The sequence below is a fragment of the Culex quinquefasciatus genome, chromosome 2, assembly GCF_015732765.1.
Source record: "Culex quinquefasciatus strain JHB chromosome 2, VPISU_Cqui_1.0_pri_paternal, whole genome shotgun sequence".
Taxonomy (NCBI): Eukaryota; Metazoa; Arthropoda; class Insecta; order Diptera; family Culicidae; genus Culex; species Culex quinquefasciatus.
In genome coordinates this window covers 58,433,272-58,455,441 of record NC_051862.1, presented here as the reverse complement: position 1 = coordinate 58,455,441, position 22,170 = coordinate 58,433,272, and the positions used below count along the sequence as shown (strand labels likewise).

The 22,170-nt window shown below is 35.2% G+C and overlaps 1 protein-coding gene across 1 annotated transcript in view; it reads right to left on the bottom strand.

Moving 5' to 3' along the window:
- Positions 1-22,170, bottom strand: part of LOC6038117 (SHC-transforming protein 1) — a 48,576-nt gene that overhangs the window by 16,325 nt on the left and 10,081 nt on the right. The window contains exons 3-6 of the mRNA XM_038255545.1: positions 13,641-13,711; positions 13,334-13,565; positions 12,980-13,267; positions 12,769-12,916 (exon numbers count right to left, since the gene is read on the bottom strand). Coding sequence (XP_038111473.1) covers positions 12,769-12,916; positions 12,980-13,267; positions 13,334-13,565; positions 13,641-13,711 — 739 coding nt within the window. The remainder of the gene's footprint in view (positions 1-12,768; positions 12,917-12,979; positions 13,268-13,333; positions 13,566-13,640; positions 13,712-22,170) is intronic.

The window sequence follows — 22,170 nt, the reverse complement described above, 5'->3', positions numbered from 1 at the left end:
TCAACGGACTGGGGACTATGACAAAAGATTTCAGTGAACAATTTGAACAAAATCATACAAGACCGACTTGACAATATCAGAAATCAAGAATTTTCAAAACATGTAAGCCAGCTTGGGAATTATTCAAAACCATTTTGGAAACTTTCAAAAGTTCTTAAAAACAAACCAAAGCCTATTCCTCCTCTTATTGTTGAGGATTCTCCTTTGATTACATCCGAGGAAAAGGCAAATGCACTTGGGCTTCATTTTGTTAGTTCACATAATCTTGGCGCTTCCATGACCAGCCGTAAAGAAACATCAGTTGCCAATAGTATTTCAACAATCAATGACTCTACCTTTGAATTTCCTGCAGATTCCCATGTTTCTGGTGAGGAAGTCAAAGTTGCAGTTAAACAAATGAAAAATATGAAAGCTCCTGGCTTTGATAACATTTTAATCTAGTGTTGAAAAAACAGAGTGATCAGTTCTTTCAACATCTAGCCAATATTTTCAATAAATGTTTGCAACTTGGTTACTTCCCCACCAATTGGAAACTGGGCAAAGTCATACCAATTTTGAAGCCTCAAAAGATCCAACATCGCCAACAAGTTATCGTCCCATTAGTCTTTTGAGTAGTCTGTCCAAACTCTTTGAGAAGGTCATCTATTCAAGGCTTTTGGATTTTACCAACGATAATAATATAATTTTGAATGAGCAGTTTGGCTTCCGAAAGGGACATAATACTGCTCATCAGCTTACGAGAGTAACTAAAATCATCAAGCAGAACAAGCTTGAGTCTAAATCAACTGCTATGGCTTTGTTGGATGTTGAGAAGGCTTTTGACAATGTTTGGCATGATGGTTTGATACATAAACTGTATTTATACGGTTTTCCAATGTATCTTATCAAAATTATCCAGCACTATCTTTCGGAGAGATCGTTCAGGGTTTTTCTGAATGGGATTGCTTCTGGATTATTCAACATTGATGCTGGGGTTCCCCAAGGAAGTATTCTTGGCCCACTTCTGTACAATATTTTTACATCTGATTTGCCTACTCTTCCTGGTAATGGTGTGTTGTCACTTTTTGCTGATGACACTGCCGTTATTTATAAGGGTAAAATAACCAGATATTTAGTTGGCCGTCTTCAGAAGGGTCTTGACGTTCTTTCCGAATACTTTGGCGACTGGAAAATTCGCATAAATGCAGCCAAAACTCAAACCATCATTTTTCCACTTTCCAAATCGGCCAGATTTGTCCCAAAGGATGATGTTTTGATTAAAATGAATGATGTTTCGATACCCTGGTCAAAGGAAGTTGTCTATTTAGGTCTCATACTTGACTCGAAACTATTGTTTCGGCAGCATGTAGATAAAATATTGAACAAGTGCAGCATTCTCATCAGGTGTTTGTATCCTTTAATTAACAGAAAATCAAAGCTATCTTTGAAAAATAAGCTAGCAGTTTACAAACAAATAATTTACCCCGTTATTGAGTATGCAGTACCTGTTTGGGAGTGTTGCGCTAGAACTCATAAATTGAAGCTCCAGCGTGTCCAAAACAAGGTACTCAAAATGGTTTTGAATGTTCCTGGCTGGACAAGATCAAGTGAGGTTCATGAATTAGCAGAAGTAAAAATGTTGGATCAGAAGATTCAAGAAAAATGTTTGAAATTCAGGGAAAAATGTGCTATATCTGAATACCCCTTGATTCAAGGATTGGTTTAGTTTATGGTAAGTTAAGTTAGTTTTAGGTTAGGTTATGTTTTCTTAACATTTTTTTTCCTCATTGTACCTAGTGTTACAAAAATGATAAATCATATACTTTTAAAGTTATGAAAATGAACAGTGTTTAAATCACGAAAAGCAAATTAAAGCTGAAGAGCCACAGCTGACCACTTATTATGTAAACCAAATGTAATTATTATAAGAAAGATTCAATAAAGTATATTTAATTCAAAAAAAAAAAAAAAAAAAAAAGTACTCTTCATTGCTGCATACTGCCCACGTCAGGTGAATTCCAGAGATGGTTCAGCAGCAAAACTTAAGAGCGATATCCAGAAGCTGACACGGCGGAGCGCAAAGTACATCATCGCTGGTGACCTCAACGCGAAGCATGAAGTTTGGGGCAACAGCAGGAGGAATCGGAACGGAGTGATTCTGCACAACGATCTGCAAAACGGATACTACAACGTTGTGAGTCCAGATCGTCCAACGAGGGTGGCTCGGTCTGGGAATCACTCAATCATCGACATCTTCATTACCAATATGGCTGAGAACGTGGCTCATCCTGAGGTGTTTGAAGAGTTGAGTTCTGATCACTATCCGGTGGTTGTGGAGGTTGGAGCATCCGTTACTCCGCAGCGGCAACCAACCCGGAAAGATTACCACAACGTTGACTGGCAGCAGTTTCAGCAAGTGGTCGACAGCAACATCGACTATGATCAACACCCGGAAACTTCTGCCGATATTGATCGTTCGCTGGAGGTGATCCAGCAGGCTATCAACCAAGCAGAGGCTGCCAACGTTCGGGAGGTTCCTGTTAATTTTAAGGTAACTGATATTGACGTAGATACTAAACACTTGATAAGACTAAGGAATGTTTATAGGAGACAATATCAACGGACTGGGGACTATGACAAAAAGATTTCAGTGAACAATTTGAACAAAATCATACAAGACCGACTTGATAATATCAGAAATCAAGAATTTTCAAAACATGTAAGCCAGCTTGGGAATTATTCAAAACCATTTTGGAAACTTTCTAAAGTTCTTAAAAACAAACCAAAGCCTATTCCTCCTCTTATTGTTGAGGATTCTCCCTTGATTACATCCGAGGAAAAGGCAAATGCACTTGGGCTTCATTTTGTTAGTTCTCAGTTTCTTTACGGCTGGTCTTGGCGCTTCCATGACCAGCCGTAAAGAAACATCAGTTGCCAATAGTATTTCAACAATTAATAACTCTTCCTTTGAATTTCCTGCAGATTCCCATGTTTCTGGTGAGGAAGTCAAAGTTGCAGTAAAACAAATGAAAAATATGAAAGCTCCTGGCTTTGATAACATTTTAAATCTAGTGTTGAAAAAACAGAGTGATCAGTTCTTTCAACATCTAGCCAATATTTTCAATAAATGTTTGCAACTTGGTTACTTCCCACCAATTGGAAACTGGGCAAAGTCATACCAATTTTGAAGCCTCAAAAGATCCAACATCGCCAACAAGTTATCGTCCCATTAGTCTTTTGAGTAGTCTGTCCAAACTCTTTGAGAAGGTCATCTATTCAAGGCTTTTGGATTTTACCAACGATAATAATATAATTTTGAATGAGCAGTTTGGCTTCCGTAAGGGACATAATACTGCTCATCAGCTTACGAGAGTAACTAAAATCATCAAGCAGAACAAGCTTGAGTCTAAATCAACTGCTATGGCTTTGTTGGATGTTGAGAAGGCTTTTGACAATGTTTGGCATGATGGTTTGTATGTATGTATGTATGTATTAGTACCCCCGTCTTGGCAGGACTTGGCCATGACCGCAGTATGTTTCAACTGAGACGGTTTGGTTAGTAACCGACTTATATCTTAAGGACCTTAAAAGATTATCATTAACATTCCAATCATTTCTTATGATATGATTAAAAAGACAATGAAGCTCATGTGACTTGGGCCAGGCGATCCACGACTCCCTCGTCCAGTCCATAAAACATATGAAGGCCCTGGGATGTTATTTTTTGAGAGGGGTTAGTATTTTTTTTGTGGGGGGTTGTTAGGCGTTTGAATTATATACAATGAATATAGTAAATATAATAAATATAATAGCAATGATAAATACAATGAATATAATAAATATAATGAATATAATAAAAATAATGTATATACAATAAATGGAATCAGATTAAATATAAGCAAACAAGTTGTTTCGAAGCATTCACTCTCAAAATTGTAATTAAAATAAAGAATGTAATTTAATGCATATTAAAGCAGTTATGTCTTATGAAAATAACAACTAAATAATAAGCAAATAAAAAGCAACAAGCAAATCTAAAACCAAATAGGAGAGAAATGTATGAACCCGAGAAGAAAAACTTCGAAACAATTGTCAAACCTTGTTTTAAATAGAAGTTATAAATTGTACCGATTTTCGCGAGTTTGATTAGGCGTTTGAAATATAATCATATTAAAAAAAAATATAATCAATGTTATTAATTATAAGAGATATCAATGTATATATATAAAATAATAAAACAATCAAATATCCCAATAATATAAAAACTCAACAAGTTGTTTCGAAGCTTCTATCATTTTATTTTGGAAAATGCAAAGAATTAAGAAAAATCAATGTTATTTAACAAAATTATACTTATAATAATTGCATTCAATCTATACCATTACACCGCTATAAAACGATCGAATCCTCCCATCTGTACATTTTGTTTTAACATAATTTTGCCAGAATTCATTTATAAAATATAAAACTCAAGGAAATAATTAAAAAAAAAAAACTCATTTAACTGTGATAAATTTTGTAAAACATGAAATGAAACTAATAAATGCAAATTAAAATTGATTTGCTTTTAAGAAACATAAATTTTAATAACAAAACCAAAATGCCAGTGCAACTCTTTCAGATGGAATTGTGGAGTCTAGAGAATAAATGCTTCGAAACAGCTTAGTTTTAATATTATGTACCGATTTTGGCAGCAATAATATTCATTTATTGTTAAGAAAATAAGAACGACTGATTAAATGAACACAATACGTTACTATTGACAATAAAAAACAAAATCGCAAACATTTAAATTATTAACGAAATTCAGGAAAATAACATTAAAAATATATTATTGATGCCAAAATTGAAAGACAACAAAAGAAATATAATTTTTGGAGTCATCCAGATGGTTCCAATCTTGGGCCTGAAATTCAATATTATAAATTATACATGTGACCAAACAGAGATCTTTAGAATAACCATTAAAAGAAGCCATCAGATGGATCCGCAAACTGTTTAGTAAAAAATTTAAATGAATTTTACAAACAGAAGTCAAAGTTAAAAAAAAATAAACTTATTCAAATTAATGTGAATGAATGTACAAACAATGTTGTAAATACCGAAAAAACTGAAAAAAATTAAGCTAACAAACTGGATTCAAAATTTACCAAATTAAAGGCAGTTCAGGAATCAGTGAATATTTTTCAAAATGCCGTATGTTTGCTAAATTATTTATAAGCTAGAAGTATTGAACTCAAACTAAAACTTAGTAAATTTAAAATTTTAAAAATCATTCATGAGGCTAGGAGCAGTGCTGAAATAAATGTTCAATATTCATTAATATGTTTGAACGTTATTTAAAAAAAGAAGAATATATAATAAATAAGTTGAAGCCGTTAATCATTTCCTAAAAAAAATATGGAGTTCGTCACGTAAAATTATATATCAGCTAACAAAACAATTAACTACGGGTCCTCACTGCTGGCTTTTTAGCTGGAAAAAATATGAATAAACTAACATTTTGAACAAATTATGAAACACCAAATTTGCAGGAAAAGTTAGTTTTTTCCTAAACGAAAAATTTATCATGATTTTTTTAAACTATATTCATAAAAAAAAATTTATTTTCCATAACCTACCACTTTTCTTTATATGGATTTTTATTGTCCAAATGTATAAGAAAAATCAGGAACAGTTCAATTTAAAATTAAATTCTACCCATAAATTGTGTGGGTCAAAAGTCAAGCATGCCATGGAAAACATAACACTGACATAAATTGAAATAAGGAAAAAAAACATTGTTACCATGGTTGCCATGTTGTTGTATGACATGTTTCTAAACGGAACTTTCTCACCGGGATTCTGGTGTCCAGCTGAAAGGTTGTTCATCGCTGGAAATCCTTCAAGCAGCTTACCCAGCGCCATGGTTTTCAATAACATTTAACACCGATATTTCAACAACACCGAAATGGTTTTTTTTCCCAAACTTCCAATGATCACGATAATGATGGCAGCAGCGGCACCAACACGAAAAGATCGCAAATTCACACAAATTCCCCACAGTCTCTTCTTTCGACTTTATGGCACTAAACATCGAAACTTTTATAATCGTTGGAAGAAAATCACTAATTCGACTAAAACACACCAATTTTAAAAGATTTTCCACGAAAAATATCTCTAATCAATCGAAAGTAAAGAAAACGCGACGCAGCGAAAAAAAATCACTTCCGATCACACCGACTACTGCGATCTCTCTTCACAATGTTTGGCATGATGGTTTGATACATAAACTGTATTTGTACGGTTTTCCAATGTATCTTATCAAAATTATCCAGCACTATCTTTCGGAGAGATCGTTCAGGGTTTTTCTGAATGGGATTGCTTCTGGATTATTCAACATTGATGCTGGGGTTCCCCAAGGAAGTATTCTTGGCCCACTTCTGTACAATATTTTTACATCTGATTTGCCTACTCTTCCTGGTAATGGTGCGTTGTCACTTTTTGCTGATGACACTGCCGTTATTTATAAGGGTAAAATAACCAGATATTTAGTTGGCCGTCTTCAGAAGGGTCTTGACGTTCTTTCCGAATACTTTGGCGACTGGAAAATTCGTATAAATGCAGCAAAAACTCAAACCATCATTTTTCCTCTTTCCAAATCGGCCAGATTTGTCCCAAAGGATGATGTTTTAATAAAAATGAATGATGTTTCGATACCCTGGTCAAAGGAAGTTGTCTACTTAGGTCTCATACTTGACTCGAAACTTTTGTTTCGGCAGCATGTAGACAAAATATTGAACAAGTGCAGCATTCTCATCAGGTGCTTGTACCCTTTAATTAACAGAAAATCAAAGCTTTCTTTGAAAAATAAGCTAGCAGTTTACAAACAAATAATTTACCCCGTTATTGAGTATGCAGTACCTGTTTGGGAGTGTTGCGCTAGAACTCATAAATTGAAGCTCCAGCGTGTCCAAAACAAGGTACTCAAAATGGTTTTGAATGTTCCTGGCTGGACAAGATCAAGTGAGGTTCATGAATTAGCAGAAGTAAAAATGTTGGATCAGAAGATTCAAGAAAAATGTTTGAAATTCAGGGAAAAATGTGCTATTTCTGAATACCCCTTGATTCAAGAATTGGTTTAGTTTATTGTAAGTTTAAGTTAGTTTTAGGTTAGGTTATGTTTTCTTAACATTTTTTTTTCCTCATTGTACCTAGTGTTACAAAAATGATAAATCATATATTTTTAAAGTTATGGAAATGAACAGTGTTTAAATCACGAAAAGCAAATTAAAGCTGAAGAGCCACAGCTGACCACTTATTATGTAAACCAAATGTAATTATTATAAGAAAGATTCAATAAAGTATATTTAATTCAAAAAAAAAAAAAAAAAAAAGTACCTGAAAAATTCCTGTTTTGGGCTGGAATTGCTCTAAACACAACCCACAAAACACTTATGCAACTACAAACTGGAGCGTATGGTACGGTATGCCCACGCATCCTTCCTCCCCTGTTGATTCTGTGAAATGTGATCCGTTCACAGAATCCTCTCTGTGGTAAAGACAACACAGTATGGCCGGCCGCTTTAATTTTTGCAATACATTTTTGGGTGTTCTCGTATGTACTGCAATTATTAATATTGACAAGAAAAGCTCAGCCGATTGCATTTAAATATCCATTCAAATTTTGATGTTTTTTGAAAAAATATGTTTTTGCCCCCTGATTTTTTGGGCCAACTTTGAAGGAGGAGGGGGGAGGGCGACAAAAACTTTAAATAACATTTGTACCAGCCTGAAAACAATTAAATTTTTTTTTATTTTGAAAACGCTTCTTAGGGACTATCAATAAACCACGTGAACACTTTTTTAGAAATCTCAAACCCGTGGACAATTTTCATACAAAAAACACTGTTTTGTATGGAGCGCGAAACGCCGCGTACCCCCCCCCCCCCCTCCCATTCCTATGGCTTTTGAGGTTAAAAAAAACCCTAATTCTTCAAATGGTCTTGAAAACGCTTCTTATGCATTGAATTTGAAAAATCATGAGGTTTGACATGCATCTTGCCCTTTTTACTGGACCAAAGTGGCCTGTTCTTCCCTCGGGGCACCTAGAACCGATCACAGTAGGTCAGAATTGATTATTCTAATAATTGGACACTAGTTATAGGCTACTCTGTTGAAATCATGACGTTTGAAATGCAACATGCCAAAATTACTGCACCTTCCTTATCAATCTTTCTCCGGGGTCCCGGAACATGGTTCCTGTAGTTAATTCTTTTTTTTTTTTTTTTCCATAACTTATTTTTATTAGGTCCTTTTAGGTGCTACGACCAGGTTAGGACCGAGGGTCAATGGTACAAAAATAATAAAAGAGAAAAAAACGTAACTGTAGTAGATGATCATTTTCCCGCGCCATGTGTCAACAAGTGTGCGATCACATCGATCTGTTCCTCGGGTGTCTTGCACTGCCTCAAGCGTACTCGGTATTCTCGGTAAATGGCCCACAGCTCCGACTCGCTGTACAGCTTCCGTTCGCCTTGTTGCTCCTTCGGGGTTGCACCGGCGCCGGCGCCAGTATCTTCTCGACTTCTTCCTGCGGGACGAGGATGTTTTCTTCCGTCCCGACGGACGGCACCGCTCCAGGTAGCGGAGGAAAATCCGCCGCGGTGAACGCGGCTCCTGCCGGAGTCTGTTTCTCCTTCTTCCATGCTGGCGGCTTCGGCTTGGACGCCTGCTGCCTCGACTGGATGAACTGCGCACGTTTGGGACAGCTGCGGTCCAGACCCTCGTGGGATTCAGAGCAGTTGACACACTTCTTGGCTTGCGTTTCTTCTGCTTTGCACTTTTCCGTGCTGTGGGCACCCCCACAGCTGCTGCACCTTGGCTTGAGATGGCAGTTACTGGTTCCGTGACCGAACTGCAAGCAGTTCTTGCACTGGGTCACGTGCGGTTCTTTGTTCCGGTAGGCCACCCACCGGACGACGACTGGTCCACTTTCTTTACCTTGCTACTCAACTCCTTCAAACTGGTGTGCCTTGGGAAGAGCACGATGAAAGGCGTCTCATCGATGGCGGAAGCTGCTGCTTCCGCCTGATGGCGTGTACTGCCAAGACGTCCAGCTGATGTTCCGTCTTGAGCAGCTCCTTGATGTAATCTGGTTCCGCGTTCGGGAGACCTCGCATTACTACCCGGTGCGGTCTCGCACTGCGCTTTCCGTGCGTGTAGAACTGCACCTTGTTCTTCTTCAGGTGGGCTTGCACCGTGTCGAAGTCGTCGCTCGAGAAGCACGTAATTTTGGTGCCGTACCGCGTCAGTTTGTGTTCCGGCTGGACATCACATGTCGACATCACCTTCGCAAGGCGGGTGAAGCTCATTTCTTTCACCACCAGCGGCGGCTGCTTCTTCTCCCCGGCCGAATTGCCGGGTGCTGGAACCACGGGGGTGGTTTTTTCTGCTGCTGGGTTCGCATTGTTGTTGTTGCTCTTCTCCGCTAGCGGGCTGAACTTGTTGTTGCTGAGCAGTTTCTCCACTTCCTGGCCATCGCCGACGTTGATCTCCTCGTTAGCCTTCCTGCGCCGAACCTTGATCACGGGACGAAATTCGCCCCCGTCCTCTCCTCCTCCTTCGGAGTTTTCCACCTCCATGCCCGTCGCCGCCTGCGTTTTGGGTTGGAACCCGTCCGGTTTCTCCCACACACTTTTCTTCATGGCCGCGTTCCAGTAGAACGGCCTTCCATCCTCGGTTCTATGCTCCGTCCACTCACTCTCCGCCGTCGCGGCCGCCGCCATGGCCGTCGGCGAAAGTTAAAAAAAAAACACCGTCAAAAACGCGCTCAAAAGACACACGTCTGCTCTGAGCAAGCTGTCAAACTGATCTGTAGTAGTTAATTCTGTAGTGTCTTATATTGGGGGATCTTTATACGTCATATCTTGTCAAGAGCGATATTTTTCGTTGATATTTGGCCACAGAGGATTATTTAAAAATCATCGGAATAAAAGTTCCGGTGAAAATCCGGCCATATCTCGGTTCCCCGTGGTCCACCCAGGATGAAAACTCCATAAGACAAGTTTTGGCAGAACTTGGGGAATCAGCCGCGTTCCGAGATGTGGATTGATTCGATTGCTTCCTAAGTCCTTAGTGAATTGCTTGGCCTACTCCGCCCGTTGGTGACAATCACACACGAAAAAGCTCAGAGAGCACGGCACTCTCTTGATCTGCACTGCATGGTACACCATGGTGCTGTCAAATGTGACATTAATGATGAGTAAATTAAAAAATTGCATTTTTTTTAAAAAAAACATTTATGTTATGCAATCAAACCAACACGCAGCCGATCGCAGACTTTTTTTATCAGCTTGAAACGACATAGTGTTGTGAGGGAGTTCAGAAGAAAAAGCGAGAGTATTCAGACTCAGCGTCCCGAGCAGACGGAAATAACTTGAGAATAACATTTTTTGATATTTGAAAATATTAGGCCAATAACATTTTACGTTATTTATAACAAGATATGTTATTCGCCGTTAAGATTTTTGTGTGTGATTGTTATTGTAATAACAGACTAATAACATTTTGAGTTATTGTTCGAACAAATCTTTGTTATTATTTTTTGTTATTTTAACAACTAATCCGATCATCTCAATGTTATTCCCCAGTTGTTTTTGCTTTCAACCAATATCAGACCAATAACATAAACTGTTATTAAACTCTTATGTAAAAAAGGATTTTTTAAGAAGATTCCATAGCACTTTCTGTTATTTTAACAGTAATTGTTATTGAAATGGCATGAATTTTTTTATTACCGTCTGCCCGGGGTTACCACATTGTTTTTTTGAGGTCTGTAATTTAAAAAAAAAGTCTGTACTTGAGCAATTCTCTACGAAATGGGTCTTTTTTCTTCAATTTTAATATTTGTATTTTTTAATCCGACTGAAACTTTTTTGGTGCCTTCGGTATGCCCAAAGAAGCCATTTTGCATTATTAGTTTGTCCATATAATTTTCCATACAAATTTGGCAGCTGTCCATACAAAAATGATGTATGAAAATTCAAAATCTGTATCTTTTGAAGGAATTTTTTGATCGATTTGGTGTCTTCGGCAAAGTTGTAGGTATGGATACGGACTACACTGGAAAAAAATAATACCCGAAAAAAAAAGTTGGTGATTTTTTTATTTAACTTTTTAACACTAAAACTTGATTTGCAAAAAAACACTATTTTTAATTTTTTTTTATTTTTTGATATGTTTTAGAGGAAATTTCCAGGTTGTGCAAAAAATCATTGACCGAGTTATGAATTTTTTAATAAATACTGATTTTTTCAAAAAATCGAAATTTTGGTCGCAAAAAAAAAATTGAATTTGAAATCAAAAAGTACTTTAGTGAAATTTTGATAAAGTGCACAGTTTTCAAGTTATAGCCATTTTTATGTAACTTTTTTCAAAATAGTCGCAGTTTTTCATTTTTTAAAATTAGTGCACATGTTTGTCCACTTTTGAAAAAAATATGCTTGAAAAGCTGAGAAAATTCTCTATATTTTGCTTCATCGGACTTTGTTGATACGACCTTTAGTTGTTGAGATATTGCAATGCAAAGGTTTAAAAACAGGAAAATTGATGTTTTCTAAGTCTCACCCAAACAGCCCACCATTTTTTAATGTCGATATCTCAGCAACTAATGGTCCGATTTTCAATGTTAAAATATGAAACATTTGTGAAATTTTCCGTTCTTTTCAAAAAAAATATTTTCAAAATTTTCAAATCAAGACTAACATTTTAAAAGGGTGTAATATTCAATTGTTTGGTGACGCAGTGACAATGATTCTATTCAAATATTCTCTAAAGTTAGATTCTCATTGAGTATCAATGGATAAATCTTTACCAAATTCGCTCAAATTTGGAATAACGTCATGATTCGAATTCCCTGACGCTTCGAAACCCGGACACTTTATCTTGTTTTATCAATTATTTGGATATAAGTTCGCATTATGAATGTCAAAACTGTGTTATTTGATGAATTCCAACATTAACTTTCATTTAAAGTTTGTTTGATTGCTGTAGTGCCAAAACAATTAAATACAATAAAATTATAAGTTTACCAAAAATGCGAAACATTTCACTTGAAATATTTCATAGGCGTTCGAAGCACCGGGAAGGCAAAGCAGAAATTTATGGTTTCGATTTCCTTAAATTCTAGCAAATTTTTATATAAACTATCGATTGTTTCAATGTTAACAGCTTATTCGAGACCTTAAGAATGCCATTCAATCACATTTCAGTCCAAATTTGTGCGATTCATAAGTAAAATCGAGTGTCCGGAATTCGAAGCAAAAGTGTCCGGATTTCGAATCAGCTTTTATCAGTGTCCGGGATTCGAAGCACAACAAGTCATTTTAATTTTAAAATTCTGATGAAAAATTGTTAGAAAAGACATAATTTGCATGCATTTTCTTGCAACTGACTGTTTATACTACGTCCTGATGATATTTCTACATTTTCAACTTATTACATGATTTTTTGCCAGCTATAACAAAAATTATATGCTACTAAGTGTCCGGATTTCGAATCATGACGTTAGATGCTAAAAATAACCCAATAAAAAAATCTGGTAATTTTTTCTGGGCACCCTATTACTCACTGATCACTGTCTCACTCATTCACTAACTGACTCATGCACCAGCTCACTTCCACGCTTGTGTGGTCACTTGGACGCCACCGACGCCATTTTATTTTTTTGAGGCAGATTTTTACAGAAAAAAAATAAAAATTGAAGGTCGGAAAAAAACTAACTTAACATATCACTTATTAGGTACTTACGCATATCAAAAACATCCTTCACGATGGAACTGGAAGATATCGACTTATTGCTGTGCGAGTTGGTATTAGAATGTTTGTCGTTCACGTAATCGTGGTTGGGAAGTGGTGTGTTCAGATCTATCAAATTGCTCGATATCCTGTCGCGTGTCTACAAATTAAAATGCGTTACAACTTCAAATTTTTGAGGTTAGCTACACACTTCTTGACTTACCCGCACGCTCGAGGAACTGTGCGACTGCGAGGAGTGACCGTTCTCGGTGAGCAGATCCGGCGGCATCTTGTCCGGCAGATCGTTGTAGTACTCCTTGTCCGTCTTCACAAACTCCCGGAACTTGTTTTGCGTTTCCGGCTTGTTGAAGAACTCCTTGTACCGCAGCTCGAAGGCCTGCCCGATGGTCGCGATGAGGTCCTGGGCGACGCCGCCGCCACACTCGAGCACATAGCACGCCCGCCACTCCTCCATGTCCTTGGCCACGTACGCCACAAAGTCCAGCGTGTCCTGCGAGGGGAATTACAAACTTGTTAGTTGAAAATGCCCGAAACGTTCATGAAAGCTAAAACTCACCGTATCCCCACCGGAGGCGAACGATATCCGGGGCATGTCGTGCTGCGCAATCACGTCCCCCGTGTCCACGCTGACCAGCGACAGGTACTTGCTCGAGACGGTCAGCGTGACGTTGGTGCCGGCGTGCTCCATGTCCGGCGCGTCCGATATGCACTGGAGGACGCGTTTGTCGACGCGCCGTTTCTTCGACGATTTGAGACTAGCGGCTTCACATACCCGGTTGATGCATTCCCTGACAAAGCAAAGAAAATAAATAAATGGTTGAAACAGGATATCGCAAAAATTTGCGCGGTGGTTTCAAGCTTACTTTGCAACTTGTGACCTCGTGGCGAAATCTAGCGTTTTCATGGACGCCTTTATTTCCAGACAGCCAATGTACTGCGTGAAGGGAGAAAAGAGAGAGAAATATCGTTTAAGTTTAACCTTCAGCACTGCGATATTTTACTAGAATTTGAACGATTCTTTCGGTTTTTTTTAAGAAACAAAAGTGTTCATGAAATGTAGAAGTATAGAAAAATAGTTTACTATCATTTTTACACAAAAAAACACCTTTATATTAAGAAACACACTAAAATTATTTGTAATGAGCCATCAATAAACCACGTGAACAAATTAAAAAAAAAAACTCCTAAACTTCCAGTTCAGAGCTTCAGTATTTGGACAAATCTAACCGCAATTAAAAAAGTTTCCAAGTTTCGCGTCAGTAACTGTAATATTTCAAGTAGGTTGCAGTATTTGTTACATCATTTCATTAATGGATACCACATGGAGAGATTTTTCTGGGCAACTCTAAAAATCAAATAATTCATTTTCAACCTGACCCTAAATCGTAGTTCAGTTTGTTCGGTTAACAAACATTTTGGCGAAGCTAGCTGATTATTTAGTTGAATTGGCTCATGCGAGGCATGGGGTTAAATTTGGCAAAAAACTGTTCAATATTACGCCTTTTTGTTTGTCTTGGTTCCAAATATTTCACAATATATATTTTTTTAACAGATATCAGAAAATTTCATCAATATTGTTTTAGATTGAGATTGAGTGTTTTAGATCGATTTTGGAAAAGTTTTCTAAAATGGCAGATTTTCAAACTCGTTTTTCGGGCACTTCCGAGCGTTTTTTCGCAATTCGGAGTGCATATCGCTTGTTTGCTTTTTTTGTTTAAGGTGTTTTTTCTTGTCACTTACTCCGTATTCATAAAGTGTTTTTTTTTTACAAATTTGTTTTAGTTAATAAACAAGATTGTCCTATTAAAATTTAAAGCTTTAAAAATTCTTCAAACATTTTGTATTTATCGAGATGAGAAATTTTCTAATTTTTATTTTATTTTTTGACATCACAATCTGCAATTAAATAATAGTTCAAAAGATTTCGTTTATTTAAAAGTAAAGGCATATTGGTATCACATAGAAAAACTCATCTTTGAAATTGCATTTCATGTATGAACATACTCAATAATCAAAAGTCGGATCAATAGTTTTCAAATATGAAAAAAGTAGAAATTTATCAGCATTACGATTTTTTAGTTTTTAGAAATGGGCGAGAACTGATACTTTTTCTTATTAGTAATTCTCTACGAAGTTGGTATTATTTTCTTAATTTTAATTTTTGTTTTTTTATCGGGCTGAAACTTTTTTGGTTCCTTCGGTATGCCCAAAGAAGCCATTTTGCATCATTAGTTTGTCCATATACTTTTCCATACAAATTTGGCAGCTGTCCATACAAAAATGATTTATGAAAATTCAAAAATCTGTATCTTTTGAAGGAATTTTTCGATCGATTTGGTGTTTTCGGCAAAATTGTAGGTATAGATAAAGAATACACTGAAAAAAATGATGCACGGTAAATTTTTTTTGTAATTTTTTATTACACTTTTTGTCACTAAATCTGGATTTGCATAAAACACAATTTTTTTTTTGTTTTCTGATATGTTTTAGGGGACATCAAATGCCAACTTTTCAGAAATTTCCAGAACGGGCAAACAATATTTGATCGAGTTATAATTTTTTGAATCAATACTTATTTTAAAAAAATCGAAAAACTAGTCCCAAAATATTTTCAACTTTATTTTTCGATGTAAAAGCGATTTGTAATCTAAAATTACTTTAGTGAAATTTTGATAAAGTGCACCGTGTTCAAGTAAAAGCCATTTTTATGTATTTTTTTTAAAAAGTCGCAGTTATTAATTTTTAAAAATTAGTGCCCACTTTTGAAAAAAACTATTTTTGAAAAGCTGAGAAAATTCCCTATATTTTGCTTTTTGAACTTTGTTGATACGACCCTTAGTTGCTGAGATATTGCCATGCAAAGGTTTCAAAACAGGAAAATTGATGTTTTCTAAGTCTCTCCCAAACAAACCAACATTTTCTAATGTCGATATCTCAGCAACTTATGGTCTGATTTACAATGTTAAAATATCAAACATTCGTGAAATTTAGTGACTTTTCGAAAAAAATATTTTCATTTTTTTAAAACAAGGTTAACATTTTAAAAGGGCCAAACATTCAATATTACACCCTTTTGCAATGTTCGGCATGATTAAAAAATTGACAATTTTTTTGGTCGAAAAGATTGAAAAAATAAATTGCGGAAAGTTAAGAGAATTGGTCATGCGTTATTTAAAAATTCGCTGAAAATACTTGGCACTTATTTAGGATGACACTTATTCATGATTGTAATTTTTTTAAATTATTTTATAATTTATATCAATTATGATGAAGTATCCAATTGGCAACATAAACAAATCTTTGAGATATTTTTGTTATTTAGATTAGATAAATCCAAATTCCTGATATTTAAATTTTGAATAGTTATTCAAAATGCACTACAATGAATCATCAGCAAAAAAAACCCCATTTTCCAAATAAGAAATAAAACACCACACCCAAGGTTTGACCACTTCTCATTAGTCTGTCCTTGCCGGCCAATTCCCTCCTGCTGCAGCAGCTTTGATGAATCCAAATAGATACCAATTCCCAGTACCCGGCGGCTGGCAAACTGCGACTTATGATATCCCGCAGTGACTCACGGGCAAGATATTTGCGCGCGATAGAGAGAACCTCTAAAACATCTGATAGGGGAGAAGCATCTATTTTCATCAAGTTTTGGTATTGTAAATCTTGATTGGATTTAAAATATTTGAGTTTGTTTTTTTTCAGATTGATTTTTTTAAATGAGCTGAAATTAAATACTTTTCCCCTACCCTGCGTCATCGCTGGCCGTGTAAAATATGCAACAAAAAATCTTCTTCCTTCAACAACAAACCTCACATATCTCTTCCCATAACAGTCGGCTGAACATCGAGGGCGCGCGCGTCAACGCCGGACTCGTCACGCGGTCTGTTCATCAACTCCACTCAACTGCGAGGTCCAAATAAAACCCCGTTGTGACCTTTGCATGAGTAATATAAAGAATTTTCGCATACGGTACCAGAGCTACACACTCATCAGCGGAGCTCAGCTGGAAAGGTCTCTCCGGTGGTGCCTATTACCGATAATGGCCAAACTACATGGCAGCGAATAAGTGGACTCACGTGACCAGCCTCGGTGTGGTGGAGGGATACCTATGCTGGAAAGTTTTCATTCTTCACAGGTCGCCTCAACAAAACGGTGGCGCTAATCCGTTTGGTATAAGCCGCTTGGAGTTGATGCAGGGTGGCGGCTCAATTGAATAAAACGAGCAGACGTTTGTCTTTTTCAAATGATTGCAATATATATATATATATATATATATATATATATATATATATATATATATATATATATATATATATATATATATATATATATATATATATATATATATATTTTTTTTTTTTTTTTTTTTTCGAAAAAGGCCACTTTGACCAAAGGTCAGTAAGAAACTAGATTACTTTAATGATCCCTTAAGAGTTATCCTCTACGTTTTCGCAAATCGATCTTTCAATGTCCAAAGAACCCATTTTGCATCATTGATTTTTATAGTTTTTCCATACAAATTACAATTACTGTTTATCATCAAAAGTTGAATTTCCAAAATACGTAAAAATGTTTGATATGGGGGGACTAAAACGGCATCCTTTGCTCTAGAATTTAGGATGGTGCAAAATCTGGTATTTTTTGGAAATAACAGTGATTTTTGAGGAAAAAAATAACAAAAAGCGTTACAAACAAAACTTTTGAAACCATTTTCAGAGGCAAAATCAAACTTTAAATCAAAAATACTTTTTCTGTTTTGTTTATCAAAAATAATTTATAAATTAAAAAATCAGGTCCGACATACTGAAAGGTCAAACAATATTTTTTTAAGCCCTTTCAATAGGCTAAGAATAGTTGATTCTACAATTCCAGAACTTCTTGTTGTTTAAAAGAGCAGAAAATATCACAAAAGTTTCTTTATAAACATTTTGACAAATCGAAGAATCACGATACGCTTTATACATTTTTACAGTTATGCTACTCAACTACCAACAATTTACTAAATATAAAACAATTTTTGAAAATGTTTTTTCCTGAAGTTATATGCCTTTTTTATTTATCTATTTTTTATTATTTATGCCTTTTTGCACTCTCTGGTCCCAAAATTATAAATTTGCAAAACAAGTCTTATAGTGCCTATTTTATAAAAATAAATCAAAAACAAACGATAACCAATGCACTTCAAATAGTTTACAATCAATTGTTAAAAGTTTTTTTCTTTGAAACTTCAAACAAAACAATGTAAAAGGTCCAAAGTCAAAAATGTAAACAAACCAGATTTTCTCAGTGAACGAGGGAGTTAAACTATTCTTACATACCGAGAAAAGTATGAAAAATATGATCTTTTTTTTTGGAAACAATATGTATTTTACAAAAGGCAATATATTTTGTTATTTTGATATTTTGTTTGTTTTCAATCGATCCCGCACGGGTAAAACTTTAACGTGGGGCCAAATTTATATTTTCAGTAATTTTATTGACAATTTTTTTTTCGTAAAATTCAATATAGGAAACCATTAACATAGTAGTTTTACACAAATTGGGTAACTAATTTTCGAAGTTTGCATAATCCGGTTGAAATAGGAATTGAAAAAAAACTACAAACTTCATCCTTGTTTTCTCAATGTTTCAAAAAATGGAAACGGCCGTTTTACAATGTTTTGCATAACTTTCCATTTTTTGCAGTAATTTTTTTATTCTGGCCCATGTTTTTTGGGGTTATTTTGAAAGGGGGAACGATTTGAAATTTGCATAGCCCTTATTTAAGGATTTTTTTTTTATTTTGGAAATATATGACTAGTTAACTGTAAAAATATTCTTAAATTGAGTTTTCTGCATCGATATTCATCATGTTTATGTTAAGGCTCATTTAGAAACATTTTGAATTTTAAAACAATTTCAAAACTTTTTCCCCAAGAAAAAAAATCCACAAAACTTAAATAATTTGGAAACTGATTGCAAACCGATTCAGTATTTTCAATTTTTTTTTGTTTGCCTCCTCAACTTTGATCAGTAACGAGGGAAATAAACTTAAACAAAATTTTGCAACGGCCTTTTTCTACATTTAGGTTTGTGATTTTTGTTATTTCTGGATTTTTGTTATTACTTAAAATGTTTTTTTACTCTGATTTTTTTTTTACTTTTTGTTTTTAAATTCATATTTTTTCAATTGCGTCGATGCAAATATTTTTCAAAGTTTCTGTCCTTCGGTGCTTTTTTTGAATTACCTCAAACATGTTAAAAAATATTATAAATGCAGGGGAATTGTTATCAGCTGTTTGCACTTGGATTGCACTTTAAGAGCGAGTCCACGAGCAAAGCATACCCATCTCGCATCGACCTCACCAATCTGCCTGAAATTTTCAGAGGTTGTTTGTACATATAAAACTAGCATCTGGCCAAAATATGAGCACTCTAGGTCAACGGAAAGTGGGGCAAATCGGGACACAAAATTTGAAGGTTCAAAAACGTCAAAAATCTTTAAAAGGCTATAACTTAGGCAAAATTCAATTAAATTTCAAAATTCAAAATGCATCTGAAAGGGCTCAAAAAATGCAACAAAATGCAGGGTCGAGCATCCCGATTGGTTAAATCTAAAGGGAGTTATTGGCATTTTAGTGAAAAAATAGCATAATTTTCAAACTCAAATAAAAAAGTGTTCCATCCAGATATCAACTCGGTTCGACCTGCAGCTTGTAGGGGACATCTGGGACTACCATCTGAGACTGAGAACGCTTTGAGTAAGGCAGTTTAATATATTAAATACACACTTTTACTTTTAGTGAATTTTTTGTTTGTAAATTTTTGCTCGGGGGACCCCTTAGATCCCATTTTCTGGAGATAATTTTATCATATTCGTGTTCCTGAGACAATTTCACAAAAGAAACATGCATAAAAATGTTTATTTTGATCCATTTTAACCCTTTAAAAAATAAAAGTTAAAACAAAATCTTCGATTCACATTTATTGAAAATCAAGCTCGTTTCCAAGGATACTAGATGACACCAGAAAAAAGCAGCTTCATAATTTTTTTTAACTTTCATTTTTTAAAGGGTTAAAATGGATCAAAATAAACATTTTTATGCAGGAACACGAATATGATAAAATTATTTCCAGAAAATGGGATCTAAGGGGTCCCCCGAGCAAAAATTTACAAACAAAAAATTCACTAAAAGTAAAAGTGTGTATTTAACATATTAAACTGCCTTACCCAAAGCGTTCTCAGTCTCGGATGGTAGTCCCAGATGTCCCACAAGCTGCAGGTCGAACCGAGTTGATATCTGGATGGAACACTTTTTATTTGAGTTTGAAAATTATGCTATTTTTCACTAAAATGCCAATAACTCCTTTAGATTTAACCAATCGGGATGCTCGACCCTGCATTTTGTTGCATTTTTGAGCCCTTTCAGATGCATTTTGAATTTTGAAATTTAATTTTGCCTAAGTTAAAGCCTTTTAAGATTTTTGACGTTTTGAACCTTCAAATTTTGTGTCCCCATTTCCGTTGACTAGAGTGCTCATATTTTGGCCAGATGCTAGTTTGATATGTACAAACAACCTCTGAAAATTTCAGGCAGATTGGTGAGGTCGACGTCCCATACAAAGGGGTATGCCCTGTTCGTGGACTCGCTCTTAAATTACACTGAAAGTTTTTTGAAAAAACTTTTTTTTGTCTCCTGATTTTTCGGACCGTTTTTGAAGGGGACAAAACTTTTAAAAATATTTGCAACAGCCCTATATTTAAAAAAAAAATTTATATTTCTTTTTAACCTTAAAAAATGTTTTTTTTTTCTTTTAATTTTGCTATCTTTTTTAATAAATTCTTGATTGCTTAAAAAGTTTAAAAAAATCAATCTCTTCAAAAGTTTAACATTTTATAGATTTTTTTTTGCAGTTTTTTTAGTTTTCAATCATAATTCTTTTTTGCGATACAAGCGAAGAAGAGAACCAAGAAAATAAAAAAAATAAACAAAAGAGGTGGCGACGACAAAGGACGAAATTTAGTATTTAACCAACCCGAGCATGGGTAAATAACAAGGAAATGCGTAATAATACCTTTCTCTGGTATCAATACCAAATTTTGGTATTCCTGGACCCTTAAAAATTTGTCTTAAGGATTATGCAAGAGCAAAATGTGGTATCATACCAATTTAAGGTATTGTTTTGATATTGCAAAATTGCAGAATTTGTCAATGGTCGAACACCACATTTTGGTATTATTTTGGTATTGAAAGGTTTCATCAATTTTCTCTGAAACTATGGATTTTTTTAAATTTTTGACGAGATAATTAATTTTGCGCTAACTTGACTTGAAACCCAAAAATGTTAAAGCTGATTTAATTTTTTTTGTGATATACCCACTAATATTTTTTTCAAAAACGTTGAAATTTTTCTAAGTTGGGATAACCAAATACTTTGAAAAACGAGTCAATCAACAGATTATTGAATTTTGGTGAATTTCAATCCAGTTTCATTTTAATAATACTTATTTTTCAATCTTGTTATTTTTCAGAAGCTTCAAGAACTTCAAGTACAGCCGTTCATCAATGACAAATGCATTCGGTGTGGTGAAGAATATCACTAAAAACAACATGGAATCATCAGGTGAGTAGATTTGGTTGTTGCATAAGGATCATTTACGTTTTTCACTAACTGCAACTGCTGCACTAAAAATGGTATGAAAATAGCAAATTTTGGTATTACTTGTGCAAATACCAGCGACCAAAATGTGCTCTTGGTTGCCCAGTAATAGATGGTAAAATACCATGAAATCAAACCAATATCATGTTTGTGGAAGACCACAGGAATACCAAAATATGATTTTCCAAGCTTAACTTAACTTTCATTTTTTAAAGGGTTAAAATGGATCAAAATAAACATTTTTATGCAGGAACACGAATATGATAAAATTATTTCCAGAAAATGGGATCTAAGGGGTCCCCCGAGCAAAAATTTACAAACAAAAAATTCACTAAAAGTAAAAGTGTGTATTTAACATATTAAACTGCCTTACCCAAAGCGTTCTCAGTCCCGGATGGTAGTCCCAGATGTCCCCTACAAGCTGCAGGTCGAACCGAGTTGATATCTGGATGGAACACTTTTTTATTTGAGTTTGAAAATTATGCTATTTTTTCACTAAAATGCCAATAACTCCCTTTAGATTTAACCAATCGGGATGCTCGACCCTGCATTTTGTTGCATTTTTTGAGCCCTTTCAGATGCATTTTGAATTTTGAAATTTAATTGAATTTTGCCTAAGTTAAAGCCTTTTTAAGATTTTTGACGTTTTTGAACCTTCAAATTTTGTGTCCCGATTTGCCCCACTTTCCGTTGACCTAGAGTGCTCATATTTTGGCCAGATGCTAGTTTGATATGTACAAACAA